At 40.3% G+C, this 13,891-nt stretch overlaps 1 protein-coding gene across 4 annotated transcripts in view; it reads right to left on the bottom strand.

Annotated features, from left to right (window-relative positions):
- Nucleotides 1-13,376, bottom strand: part of LOC147167011 (arf-GAP with coiled-coil, ANK repeat and PH domain-containing protein 3-like) — a 58,936-nt gene extending 45,560 nt beyond the window's left edge. For all 4 annotated transcript variants that reach the window (XM_086086455.1, XM_086086456.1, XM_086086454.1 and 1 more), the window contains exons 1-2: nucleotides 13,362-13,376; nucleotides 12,334-12,569 (exon numbers count right to left, since the gene is read on the bottom strand). In XM_086086455.1, the coding sequence (XP_085942581.1) occupies nucleotides 12,334-12,380 (47 nt within the window). In that variant the 5' untranslated portion in view covers nucleotides 12,381-12,569; nucleotides 13,362-13,376. The remainder of the gene's footprint in view (nucleotides 1-12,333; nucleotides 12,570-13,361) is intronic.
- Between the last annotated feature and the right edge of the window lie 515 nt (nucleotides 13,377-13,891).

The following is a 13,891-nucleotide window of genomic DNA, read 5'->3' on the forward strand; positions in this document are numbered from 1 at the left end:
GAGCAACCAGGAAATCAAAACCACTTAAACGACCAAGAGAGAAACATGTTTACCAAAGATAATATGAGTCCGTCTCCACAAAACTACCTTTGCTTTCACCACACAGCAGTCAACATGGACGGAGGGAGAGAAACCAAAGAGATGACAAAAAAGAAACAAGAGCAATAAAAATGGAAATAGCGATGTGAGGAACGCTAGAGTTCCGAATCTCAGCTCGCACCTTTCTGTGTTTGCACGTTTCCCTGTGGTCTCTCAAAGTTACTCTGCTTTCCTTCAACATTCCAGTGACTAAATCTTTTTTTTTTTTGAGAGGGAGAGAGAGAGAGAATCCACATTTCCCCAGTGATATTGAAATTGCAGTGTCACCACCAAGATATATGTTCCACAAAGTTACACTCGGACTGCCCTGTTAACAAACCAACAATTGAGAGTCACACTCTGACTTTCTCATTTGAATCAGTATCAAAAGTGATCATGATCAAAAACGTAATCAACTTGTCCTTGGTCATATCGAAGCTACACCTTCTGGAATAGGGGTTGTCTCACTAATGGTCTCGCCCATGTTTTCTGCTTTGCACATTCCATTTATATGAATCTATTAATTATCACAATCTGTTCACAAAATTTTTATACGCTTCTTTTTCATTTCCCGTTGGGATGCCTCCCACATGCCTGCGACCTTATGAAGTGGTCACAAAACATGTCCCAGTGATTCCTAACCAATGTGCCATAGCACTTTGGTGAGCCGTGAGAGATCATCAAATGTGCCGCAAGAAATTACCCATTTAACAATGACGACAACCTGAGCTTTACGCTTACAACATTCTGATCTTTTGGTGACTGTGAGAGCTACAAAATGAGTCCGCAGTTTGGTTCTAGAGCATTCTCTACTCAAGATCTGTCGAAATGCTTCTACACTCTCACATTTGGCTAAACTACAAATGACGTGCAACTTCTTACATCTGAATTTTGCCCTGTTTTACTGCCACTGTTTTTGTTCGATGGTGTTCCATGAGATGAGATTTTTGCTCATGTCAAATATGTGCCTCGGCTCAATAAAAGGTTGGGAAACACTGCATTAGGTGTTTCACTTGTAATCGCCACTCCACAAGAGACACGCAGATAGATTGCATCACAGCAAGGTGAGAGAAAGAAAGTAAAAGTCGGAAAACTCAAGGGCATCTGTGTGAGCTACAAAGTATGAAAGAGAAGATGACAAAAGAATGAGAGATGACTTCTCTCCCTTCTTGGGCTGTCCTTTTTAAGTCAAGGAGAACTAAATGACACCATATGATTGCCACATTGAGTGCAGACAAACATCCACTTCAATCACGTTAATTGTAGAGGACGTGAATTTTCATCATCAAACAACATGCAAATATGTGTATGCTTACGCGCTTGAGACCTTGTGAAGTGGTCACAAAACATGTCCCAGAAAGCCCACTGCTCATCTGAATCCACATTGATGCTGAGTTCTAAATAGTTCATCTGCCTCAAAAAGCCTTTAAAAAAAAACCTTTAAGCACCAATAAAAAGTTCATCAACACCATCAAGAAGCAGACAGTTCTTTTTCTGCCGCAAAACTTTCATTTGGATTTCAGTACATTTGGGATGGATATATTGCGTTCTACCTTAAGTTAGCTTGACACCGCTTAACCTTTCACACCAGGAAATGACCAGATTTTAACTTTATCACACCTCCAGTATATGACCTAGGTTAAGGTTTAAAGTGTGAAAAACAAACACATGCTTCTCAGTTTTCTCTGTTTTCGCAAACATGTGTACATGCGTGTAAAGTCCTGAGAGGGTTTATTCATGCATGGCCTAACGTGTGACAGTCAGCGCTGAGTCGTGGCCAACACAGATACATTTCACATTTTGCACTCAGATTTGTGCCTGCCATTTAACGACTTCCTGGGAAGCGAGATCCCTACGGTGAATTTGCGAGTTCACGGGTCAGATAATGCCTGCAGCTTGAGCAGAAAAAAAGAAGACGGGTCAGTTTTGGCGGATTGGGATGGAAGTTATAGGAATGTTTTTTTCATGAATTTAGCTGGCCAGTGGATTGACAGGGAGAGCACAAGATGTTCACTTGTGTGGAAGCAACATGTCAATAATTGTGATTAAGGTTTTAAGAAGTACCAATTCATCAAAATAAAACAAAACAGGGATAAAAAATTTATGAATTTCAGACATCTTAAAATGTTTGAGGCGCAAAAATGTAAGATTACATACAAGTTCCCCGACTTGCAAGTTTTTCGAGATACGAGCCGTCGCTCATCAATTTTTTTTTGATTTTTTAGGACAAATGTTATTTGGGTTCAAAACTGCTATTTGACATCCATCATTCGCATAGTAACGTCATTCACTCCAAGTGTCACATATTTTGGGTACATTTGTTTTTTGGCTGTAAATTAGCTTTCAGTGTGGCTCCCAAAATGGTGAAACTGAGGATTATGCTATTAATAATAAGTCAACCATAACATTTTCTCTACAATAATATTTTCTATCCATCCCCAATAGTCTAAACACAGCAAAATCCTCTAATTTGTATCCATCTGAAGGGGGGGGGGGGCATTTTGCCACTTGCTATCGACTGAAAATGACGTCGCAGTTGCTCAGAGTCCAGGTAATGACCAATCACGGCTCAGCTTGCAAACATCACATGACCAAACTCGGAAAACTGGTGAGTCATGATTGGTCATTACCTGGGCCCTGAGCAACTGTGATGTCAATTTTAGTGGACAGCAAGTGGCAAAATGGCCGCCCCCTGAGATGGATAAAAACAGGTGGATTTTGCTGCTTAATTCGCATTCCACAAATGTAATATTAATCAGAACTATTGGGGGTGCATAGAACATGGTATAAAGAAAATTTGGGGGGGGGTGACTTTTCCTTTAAGAAACACTAGAAAGTGTGTGCAGCATCCATTGAGCATTTGTTGGTTATGTAAACCCACAGTCTTCGCTGTCGGAGCTGCTGTGCATGGAAGAGAAAGCGAGAGCTAAAAAGAGCTACGAGGCACTCAACGGGCCAAGCCATTTAAAGGCGCAACACATTAATACAGTATACTGAAGTGTGTGCGTTAATGATCAAAAACATGCAACAAAACATCCAGTTGATTTAATGTATGAGTAATGTGAGTATAACGAATTCGACCTGTACCTTAAGGAATCAATGTATGTGCAAATAATTAATGTCCCCATGAAGGTCAAGTGAGTGCGAGGGTGACAGTGTGTGAGCTTGCATGTTGTGTGTCGACTATCCAGTTGATTTAATCAGAGAGTGTGGTTGGCGATAATCCTATTTCATATATGGCTTCCACGCTAAGTCCCCGCAGCGGCACGTGCAGCTGAGTGGCAGGAAAGCTGCTTCGTCGTGGATTCAGCCCAAGTTGTCCACGTGCTGGAATGATGTCAAGCTACTGTGCGTCCCACAGGCATGTAGGAAAACGTGTTCAGCCCACGCATGGCATATGGATTCATGCAATCGTGCATTCAGACTGGCTTTTTTTCTTTCTTCTTGATTAACTTTTATTTTCGTTCACTTTTATCTATATTTTGTATTGCATTTATATGTTCAATCCAATACCCAACCCAACTATTTACTGGGCAATATTTTGTGTAAAATAAAAAAGAGATGGTTGATATTGTTGTCCATCCATCTCGACGTCCATTTTCTGATTCCATATCTTGTTCAGGCTCACATCAGGATTTTTAGCCTATATTGGCTGACTAGACTCGCCAGTCAAAAATAGGGTGGTCATGAATCTTATACAGCACCTCATCAGAAAAACGTTTAAATAGAAAGAGGCCATCAAATTGATGAGGCTGTACTTTGCTGTTCCTACCAGCCAATTAAAAAGTATTTCCACCAAGACATAAAACTATCAAAGCGCTAAAGGGAGGACAAAACCTAGTAATTTCTTATGGTTCAAAGTCATGAAATGTAATAAGAGCCTATTAAATCAAAATGAATTAAATGTGTCTGGACCCTGAACGTGTGATCACATTTTCAAAATTTACTTTAAAGTGTTGCTTAATGCTCAATTTGTATCAAATACAAATTTACCCTGGTTTAGCATGATAGCTTCCACATATACCGCACATAAAATTGCTTAAAATCACCTCATGTTAAACAAATGTAAAAACAAAGAAACAAACAGTTACACAATAACTAGGAGATCACAGAAAATCTCTTCCACTTTAATGTCACCACTCAAGGGCACTGAAAAGTAGACAAATATGATGCCAACCATAAATTCTTGACAGAGAAAAAAAAAATCAATAATGAATGTTATTTTATTTCCTGTCTGCAGGACTCAGAGACTTGTGATGAGAATTAGCTTTCTATCTCCACGTCAATCAATCACCAATGACAGCTTACCAGCAGTGACGCATCTTCTCCTTCATAAGAAGGGCAGCACTGGAACACTCTAGTCTACATAATGGTAACTGTGATTATTCTTGCCAATGATAAAACCACAATAGATCAGCAGCCAATGTTTAAGAATAAATACTCACCACTGAAATGCAAGCAGGAAAAGCTGGTTTGGTAGGCAACCATCAGCAGTGTACACCGAAGACTGCTTAGAAATGACGTTTCCCTCATTTACATATTTGAAAATGACTAAATCAGCATTGTAACTTTCACTTCAGTTACTTTCACTCCTGGTCAGGGAGCAGTCAGTTTGTTGAGGAGGATACTCATCTCACAAATGTGTAAATCAGACACTTATATAACTCTGAGTGTGCTGTCAGAACAAACAGCGAGACTTCTGCTGCCCTCCGCCGTGACACAACATCTCCACAAGTCTTTCAACTAGCAGGAATGTTTCAAGCTCCCGACATGACAGAAAGTCTGCCTACCTTTACATGCACGGCCAGAGACACAGTATTGATGTGATCTGGTGAGGGGCCTTCTTGATATTTTACAAGCACTCGTGCTGCTAAAATGTTAAGACAGCGTTGACTACACTATTAGGCATTTACTGCTACAGAAAGTGAAAATTTAAGACAAGTCCCCCCCCACATACACTTTGTAGCTTTCCACTCTTCTGGGAAGTGTGTGTGTGTCGGTTACGAAGGAAGGGGTTTAATTCAACCTTGATTGTCATTTGGCTGATTTAAGATGTGTGTCTCAAGACTTGACGATGAAGTGATGACCCAGAAACTATTCATTGTTCAATTGTTATTTTAAAGTGGAAGTCAACCCCCCCAAAAATGTCTTGACAATAATATGTTCTATGTGACCTCACTAGTCTAAACACGACAGCCTGGTTAATATTGTGTTAGTAAAATATGAGTTAAGCAGCAAAATCCAGCAGTTTTTATCAATATCAGAAGTCGGCCATTTAGCCACTTGCTGTCGAGCAACCGAGATGTCATCTTCGGTCGACAGCAAGTGGCAAAATGGCGGCCCGTGAAATGGAAAAAAACAGATGGATTTTGCTTCAAAACTCATAATCCACAAATGTCTCTCATTAATCAGACGGTCATGTTTAGACTAGTGAGATCACATAACGTCAAGAAATGTTTAAGGCCGACTTTCCGTTTAATGAATTAAATGGGCGAGAGAAACACTCCATGAATGTTTTAAAACGGAGGTACAATTACTTAATAACACTAAGAAAAATTAATCGACTGAAAATCGATTCATTATTTATTGCCATCATGTAATTTCAAATTGTCCAAATTCTTGAAATTTCAGTCTGACATCAGTAAACATTCTCAGATTTCTGTAGTATTCCATGAAAGGAGACAAAAGACATTTGCAAATATCTGCTTTAACTTTGGGAAACAATGATCAACAATGGTGTCTATTTTCTGACATATTAGCGACCACACCAAATCATTGATAATTTGATAAACCCAAAATATACATTATTGTAATATTTATGAATTAAGGGTTAGCTTCAGTAGCTACCAGGTGGATTTTTTGGGGGGGTCCTAGCTATAAATTACAATGCATGGTAAAAATCTGTATTGTGCAAGTTTTTACAGGTCAAACAAAAAATGAAACTAATATCTCAAAAACCTGATGTGCTGGAAAAACAAGATTTTTTTTTATTAGCATCAAAAATACTTTTAGCGACACATAAAGCCATCTCTGATTAAAATTTCCTGTTGGCCAGTGTTATCAAATAATTGTTAGTCGCAGCCCAATTTTAAACTCCTGTTCCTAGACAAGAGTCACGTTGCTATTGAATACAGTATTGCTGCCCTGACGAGTTGTGTCATAGTGAAAAGGTTATTTCTCAATATGAAGTGAACTCGCCAAGTATGGTCTTTCTAAAAAGCGCGCAAGAGCGCATTTCCGAAGAACGCTCGCCACTTTGTAAACTGGAATGGCTATGTAGGCTTCTTCGTGAACGCTGATGAATTTCCGACCGTGATAGCCGCACAAAATGCATCTTGGGATATTCTCCCAGCCAAATCTTGACAAGTGTCCAACCGATGCATTCCTTGCGTACTTCCAAGTGGAACAGCACTGATGACATTTCACGAGATCATAAGGAATAAGAACGGCCAAAAATCGCTAATTCAGGAACGGAGCATGTAGCTTAGCTTCGCAGGTCACAAACTAGTTGAGCCTAAAGCAACGCGCCTCTGCTGGTTGCAGCCAATTGTGCTTTCATTTTGCACAATTGCTTCGAGACACAGCCATCAATCCATCCATCCATTTTCCGTACCGCTTATCTTCATTAATCAAAATTCAATTGAGCTCAGATTAAACAAAGTCTGGAAGTTAAGAGCAAATTGACCCACAAATACATTGTGATCATACAAGGGACTAAATCAAGTACAAATAAATTGCTTGACCTTGCTATACCTTCCAAAGAAAATCGACATCTCTGTGATGCAAATCCCTGGAGATTATAGCCAAATGCAATAGTATGGTATTTGCCAGATTTATGGGGCGAGCAATTTGGAGAAAATTCTTAAGCAAAGCTGTGCATTGTCAAATCATAAGATGTACAGTATATATAAAGTATAAGCACTATATGATCATTCTAGGTCAACAGTGTTGGGGTCTTCCTGTCACAGCAACATGTTTGTGCCAGAACACATCCGAGCCGGTGTTTGGAATGAGTGAACTTAATGTGAGTGGTCTGGAATCCTTCTTAATGTTTGCTGATGTCTATTTCCAGCCAGGTTCGAAGGGTCAATGGGGGATTTCAAAGTGGTTTTCGCTGAAATACTTTCAAGCCGTAAGGACACTGTGTGAAACAGACAACTTCATTCTTCTGTCAAGTTCATCATGTTACACTTTCCAGACTCCAGCTCGTTGGTGGGAGACAACTTTCCCACCTTTCACACAATCGGGTTGCATTTTCATATTTCAGGCAGCCGAGCCACCGTACAGCATTATCTCAGACAGGTGAAGAGATGATATGCAGGACTAAAAGCCGTGACGCAGGAAGTAATCCAGACACTTATGCAAAAAGCACGGCGCCAGACAGATATCCAGAGCATCTTTAATCTGCCAATAAATAGACAGGAGATTTTAAAGTCATGTCAGTAAGCCAAATCTGAGATGGCAGCCAAGCACTTTCAAAATCTTTTAAGTAAATCATGAATCCCCTTTATTCATATTAGATTCTCAGAAAATAATTTTGACACTTTTTTTTTCTTACTTCCAATTTTTTTTTTTTATTAAAAAAAACAATCACAGTCCCAGAACAGATTGTGTTCCATTTTGGAGGTTTAACACAATGAATTAAGTCAGCATCTGTCCTAGTTACAAAATAAACATACATTTTTTTGTCGTCAATACAAACGATCAGGCCACTTCCCTTCACATCAAAAAGAATCAAATAAAACATCCTTACTAAACAAACCATATTTACAACAGAGTACATTTGGCAAAATCACATGAATTTGAATATGATCATGATAACTTGTTTACACTTTCAACCTTTTGCCACCCACTGTTGGCTCTTTAAATAAATATACCCAGACAGATTGTGACTGCTCATCCTCATCGCAGGTAACCATAGCAACCACTCTAGACGAGGCAAAAAAAAAAACCTTGGGGAAACAACGCGACGTCATCTTCCACGCCCGTTCCGCTTTGAGAAAGACAAGAATGCCCTTCTGTGCATTTGTTTTGTTTTTATCATTCAACTTGGCTTGGAAGCTGAAGAGATGATGTGATTATCAGCCATCAAGCAGGTTGAACAACATTCAACTGCAGATGTGAAGGTGAACAATGAAAATATTCAACTGCAGATGTGAAGGTGAACAATGAAATGCTGTGTTTTCCTCTTCATTGAAAAGCATGCAAAGATAGATTTTGTAATAGTAATATTTTGTAATCGTGCGCGATTTTGTCCTGAATCTGAGTTATGTTTTGAATGAGGATACCAGTTACCATGGCGTCATATTGTTCCCCAATAAGACATTTAATCATGTGTCACATTCGGAATGAGGGTGAACTTGTTTGAAGAGGAAACAGACTGGTGTGTTGGGTTCTTTTACCGCACAGCTGCGTACACGCTGACCTGGTATAAATATTACTGGAGGCCATTTTTCATATTTACAAGACACCGTTTATGAACACAGACTTGAAGCGTGACATATGGGTTTGGTTATGGCAGAATGTGTGTCAACAGCTAAATACGAGTCCTATACACAAAGCTCCGGTTCGGTGAAAAGCAAATCAGTATGAAAACAAAGACATATGTTAAGCATGCATGCTTCATAACAGATGCATATGGCATGTTTTACCGCATCTCTCACTGCAAATGATGTTACTTTATAAAAAAATTTAGAATCCTGTCTGCTTCAATTCTTTATCTGCTTTGTTTCCGTCAGTGTTCCCAAGCAAATATGATACTGTGTGCATATTTTGATCGAATTAATTTATGACTGTGTTTTGGGTTGGGTCATTGTGTTATGTTTATGTTGTCAATTGCTTATGCAGTTACTATGTCCCTTATGACGGTAATGTTTGATTATGTTGATGATGTATTAGTCACCCTTAGCTAATCATTAATTAGTCTAATCATATGCAGTTACTATGTCTCTTATGATGATAATGTGATAATGCACTCAGTTGCTATCCAGTTGCTATGTGCCTATATTAGTCACTCTTAATTTGTCTAGTCTTTTGCAGTTACTATGTCCCTTGCGGTGATAATGTGATCAGTTGCTATGTTCTTTAAGTAATCACTCTTACTTTGACTAGTCAGTCTTATTTTATGGGGCCATTGTGTCATGATGTTGACAGTCGCTTATGCAGTTACTATGTCCCTAATGAAGATAATATGATAAAGAAGTCAGTTGCTATGAGCCTAAATTAGTCACTCTTACATTGACTTGTCACACTTATTTCATGGGGTCATTGTGTTATGATGTTGATGTTGTCAGTTACTTTGTCCCTTACGATTATCATGTGGTCAGTTGGTATGCAGTTGCACTCTTAATATGTCTAGTCACTCTTATTTTATCATATAGGCCTTTATACTGTCATATAGAATTAGGCATTGCCCTAGCAAAAGTTACTCAAACACCTGTCAATACGTTGAGGTTCCTTAGCTGAGGTTTCTCTCAGCACGTTGAGGTTTCCAGCCCCTTCCAGTTAAGGTTTCACCGTCAAGTTTTTACTTCAAAGTCATCTTAATCCCGCTGCTCTTTGTTGTTACTTTGTATTTTTGTATGTAAAGACTCTTTCCCGCGTCTTGTCTGCGTTTGTGTCCTGATTCCACAGGTTTGTCACCTCAGATATGATATGATATATCATTATTAAATTACATTAGTGTGCCCAGCAGTTTGGCAACTGATTATTATTCGAACTCCAATTAAAATTAAAAATGAAATTTGAATGTGAAGTATGATAAAGCATTCAATTGAATACATTTCACACTCACAAAGACTCATTTCAACAAGTTAAACTCCTATTTGTCTGTTAGCAGGATTACACAAAAAATACTCAGTGTTTCCCACACCATGTAAATACTTGGGCGGGCCACCCAAGTAAACTGGCCACCACCCAAGAAGTTTTCAAGAAAATGTAATAAAAATATATAAAAAACTAAACGTGTCGCGACAGATATACCGCATGTAACATTAGTTCGCTGTCACTCCCTTGTGGATCATGAGGTTAGAGAAAAGTAAACAGGACTGAGATAGCCACACACCCCCACCTCGAGTCCACCCACCCAAGTAGACCCCCCCCCCAAAAAAAAAACAATCAAAACCCTTAAAATGAAACTATTAGCAACAGAAATGCTCAAGAAGAAATGAACCAAAAGCTGCGCAAGGGATAAAAACAGAAACAATGAGCCCTGCCTCGAAGGAATCAGATGACAACCTCCTTGTACAACCGCACTGAGCAGGTGCACCAGCTTTATCTCCACATTGTTGTGGTGAACGAACACGGCAGGTGAGTGGCAGGACAAGGGCACGACGAGGTTGATGAATGAACAAAGAGACGTGTGTTGCAGATGCTCAGCATACCTTCGGTACTCGTCCATGAACACTCAGTCATGCAAAAACACAGAAGAAGTTGCACAAGTTAAAACCTGCTGGGAGTGGGCGGGAAGGAGCTGCTGTAGCATCGGGCGTGGGAGAACACACAGCAATGACTCTCATGCTGCTTTTCTAAAATGACACAATAACCAGAGCCAAGAAGACGGTCACTCCAATAAAGAGGGAAACGCCGCTCGACTCGAAAAACATTCCGACCTGCTTCAGTCACCTTCAATGACGAAGAATGTCCTTTTAAATCGTGTAACCCCGAGCTGATGCATGCGAGCATCATTTTAGGGTTCCAACATGTTGAAAGAGGTTTTGAGAAATCCGAATGCACATATTGGTTCCAGTATTGTGGAATGATTTTAATTCAAAACAGCTGATCTGTAACTTGAGCAGAGGTCAAACACGGCTGACAAAAAGTAGAGATAATCGAACCTGATAATGTGTACTAACAATAGGAACAGTATGGAGAATGCGGCTCTTCCACTGTGCAATACCAACACTACTCGCCTCACATGCGCAGAGGGTCGGCTACATTTGTTCGCCAACTACACCGGGTAAAAATACGTAGGAAATGTCCAAAGGACATAACTTACGCTCTTTGCTGATTTGTTATTTTCACTGTCACTTAATTGGCTATTGTTACACCTGACGAGACGCCGTGTCACAAGAGATTCAAACCTTTGAATGGCAGCAAAACCAGAGGCTGGCGGTCAGCCACTCACGAAAACTCGTAGCTGAAAACGGTGCAACAGTTCCTTTGGTTTCTGCCACATCACTCATGTACGGCAGGCCACAGGTTCCAGTTCCCTACAATCTTCGACGGGATAAACCTTGTCTTCCACAGGCACCACAGCTTTTTTTTTTTTTACAAGTATCTATTACATGTTGGGTGTTAATGACAGAGCAGACATCATTTTGACCCACGTTACATCACAACCTCATTTTTAACCGACACGACATTGTTCTCCGTGTGTATGGCGGAATTTTCCAAAGAGCGGTCCGCTTGAGCGCATGGGAGAGCCCTTTCTCTGCCTCTTGCGGTGACCTTTCGTCCTCGCCATCCATCAAAGTCTCTCCCGTTAGCTCGCTCGCTCACTCCATCCTCTAATTGAGGTTGTCTACTGCTAACAGCAAGATCTCACATGCAAGCAAACTAAAAGGGAAGCAACACATCGGCAACAGACGCTGACACCGTGAAACTACTTATCTCCATTGATTTGCATGAGAAGCTTCCAAGCCTGGCTGGCACGTGGACGGAGTGCAGCTACCGCCGCCCTCCCCCTCCCTCAGTGGGCAGACAAGGGGGCCAAACATCTGGATGTATGCCTGGTAAATATGCCCTCTTCCCCGCAGAGAGCATTCTCACCTCCCTGCTGATTTCTTGGCCAGCCAGGACACAAATGCAGCTGCAAGGACATGCAATGTATGTCCATGCTGAGGCAAGGAAGGCCCTTCTCACACACGCTGTCTCATGAAGGCCACATGAATGAATTATCTCAACAAGACGACCGATCAATTAACTAAATCATTACATCGGCACTTTCACTAGCAAATGGCTCCTACTGGATTGAGCATTAAGCAATGACCATATTATCCCCTTTTTTTCCCTCTCTCTCTCTCTTTAATACTGAGCCCACGTTGCTTGCAATATACGTTCATAAATTACATACATAACACATTCATTTTCTTTTTTTTTTATTCAAGTACGGCATTGCCCTTTGAATGACATTTAGGAGTGTATGATTAGATTTGTTCACCCTGTTGATGCAAGCAGTCTTCGCCTCTCGTCAGGAGGGGGGAGAAAAAAAATCATGCGTAAAAGAAGGCGTGCCGTTTAGCGCAGCAGTCTTACCTGAACCGGGGCGAATCCTTGACACATTCTTCAAAGTCCACCGTCATTTTTGCGTCTTCGTCGTGTATTCCTGCCTCAGTGCGTCAGTGTCATCGCCCGCGGCGGCTTGTCGCTATTAACCGAGGGGGATGGACGGTGGCTGGTCGTGTCCCTGACGCGCGGCAGTTCCGTCGGAGCCTCTTCTCAGTGGCACCGTGACACCAAAAAGATGAGCCGTGTGCGCGGTGACTGAATTACTACAACCAGAGAGGAGGAGGGAGTATTGGAGGGAGGGAGAAAGGGAAGGATCAGGATGAGTGAGCGTTGGAGAATCAAGTGGGAGGAGGAGAGCGCCGACTAGCGGCGACTTGCAATGACTGCTCTCATACCATTAGTGGTGCGTATGTGGGCTTTCTAGTGTAACGCGAAAGAATAATTGAATTAAAAATACTAATAGAATTCTAAACATTCAAAACGTGGAATACAATCAAACATCAGATCAGTTTTGTAAAAAATTTTAAAGTCATTAAGTGCAATTGCATTTACATTTAAACTTTAAAAGCTGTGTTTTTAAACATTTAAATCCAATTTTTATTTCACTTTATTGGGTTTGCAATACATTTTAATTGAACCATTATTTAAGTACAGCTCAGAGTATGTTTTTTTAATTATTTTTTAGGCAGTATAAAGGTGTACAAAAGCATGTCATTATGTCACTAAAGTATTACTGATGGTCAGAGATGGGAAACACTAACAGAAGTACTGATTAAACTCTCCTAAACAAGTACAGATTCTAAAATATACGGATCCATCCACCATTAACACATTTTTTTACTGTCAATTTAAGACCCACTGTGATAATTTGACTAAAAGTTGGGTGGGGGGAATCACATGCTAAAACAACTTACTCGAGCTTTGCTAACTTTATGAATTTAGAAATAAATGTATTAAATTACGGTAGCTAATATGACTACTACAAAACCTGTTGGTATGCGTTTTTCTTTTAGAATAAATAGAGGTGTCAATCATGTAGGCCAAGCTTCACCAACCCTGGTTCTTAGGGGCAAGTTTGAGATATTTCCGTCCTCCAAACACATCTGATACCAAGATCTCCAGGACAGAAACAATAAACCTGCAGGACTTCGGCCCTCGAGGACGAGGCTGTAGTAGACAGAAATGGGAAAACCAGGTAAAGAAAGTAAAAACCCTGCCAGAGTTTGTCTTTATTGAACAGTCAAATGTACTTAATAGTTTTGAAGAAGGTACATTTTAAAACTAAGATGTGTGTTCGTGCAGTTGGAGTGGACGCTAACTATCTGGCTCGTTAATGTGATTTGAAACACGCAATTCGACACCTCTGTTACAATCTTTGTTAGTGTACGTTTACTAGTAAAATGCATGAACATTTATCTACTAACCTCGCATAGAATGATCGCTGCAATTCTGTGAATACTTTGTGGGCTGCCAGTCCTTTCTGTTGATTGCTGCTATCAATCGACATCTTGTCTTCATTAGTAGGTATGCGATAAAAAGCAACATTTGGTTTACTCCTTTGTCTGTTTGTACAACCAATCGCACA

The sequence above is a fragment of the Leptonotus elevatus genome, chromosome 10, assembly GCF_054856555.1.
Source record: "Leptonotus elevatus isolate MCC_2025b chromosome 10, RoL_Lele_1.0, whole genome shotgun sequence".
In the NCBI taxonomy this organism is placed as follows: Eukaryota; Metazoa; Chordata; class Actinopteri; order Syngnathiformes; family Syngnathidae; genus Leptonotus; species Leptonotus elevatus.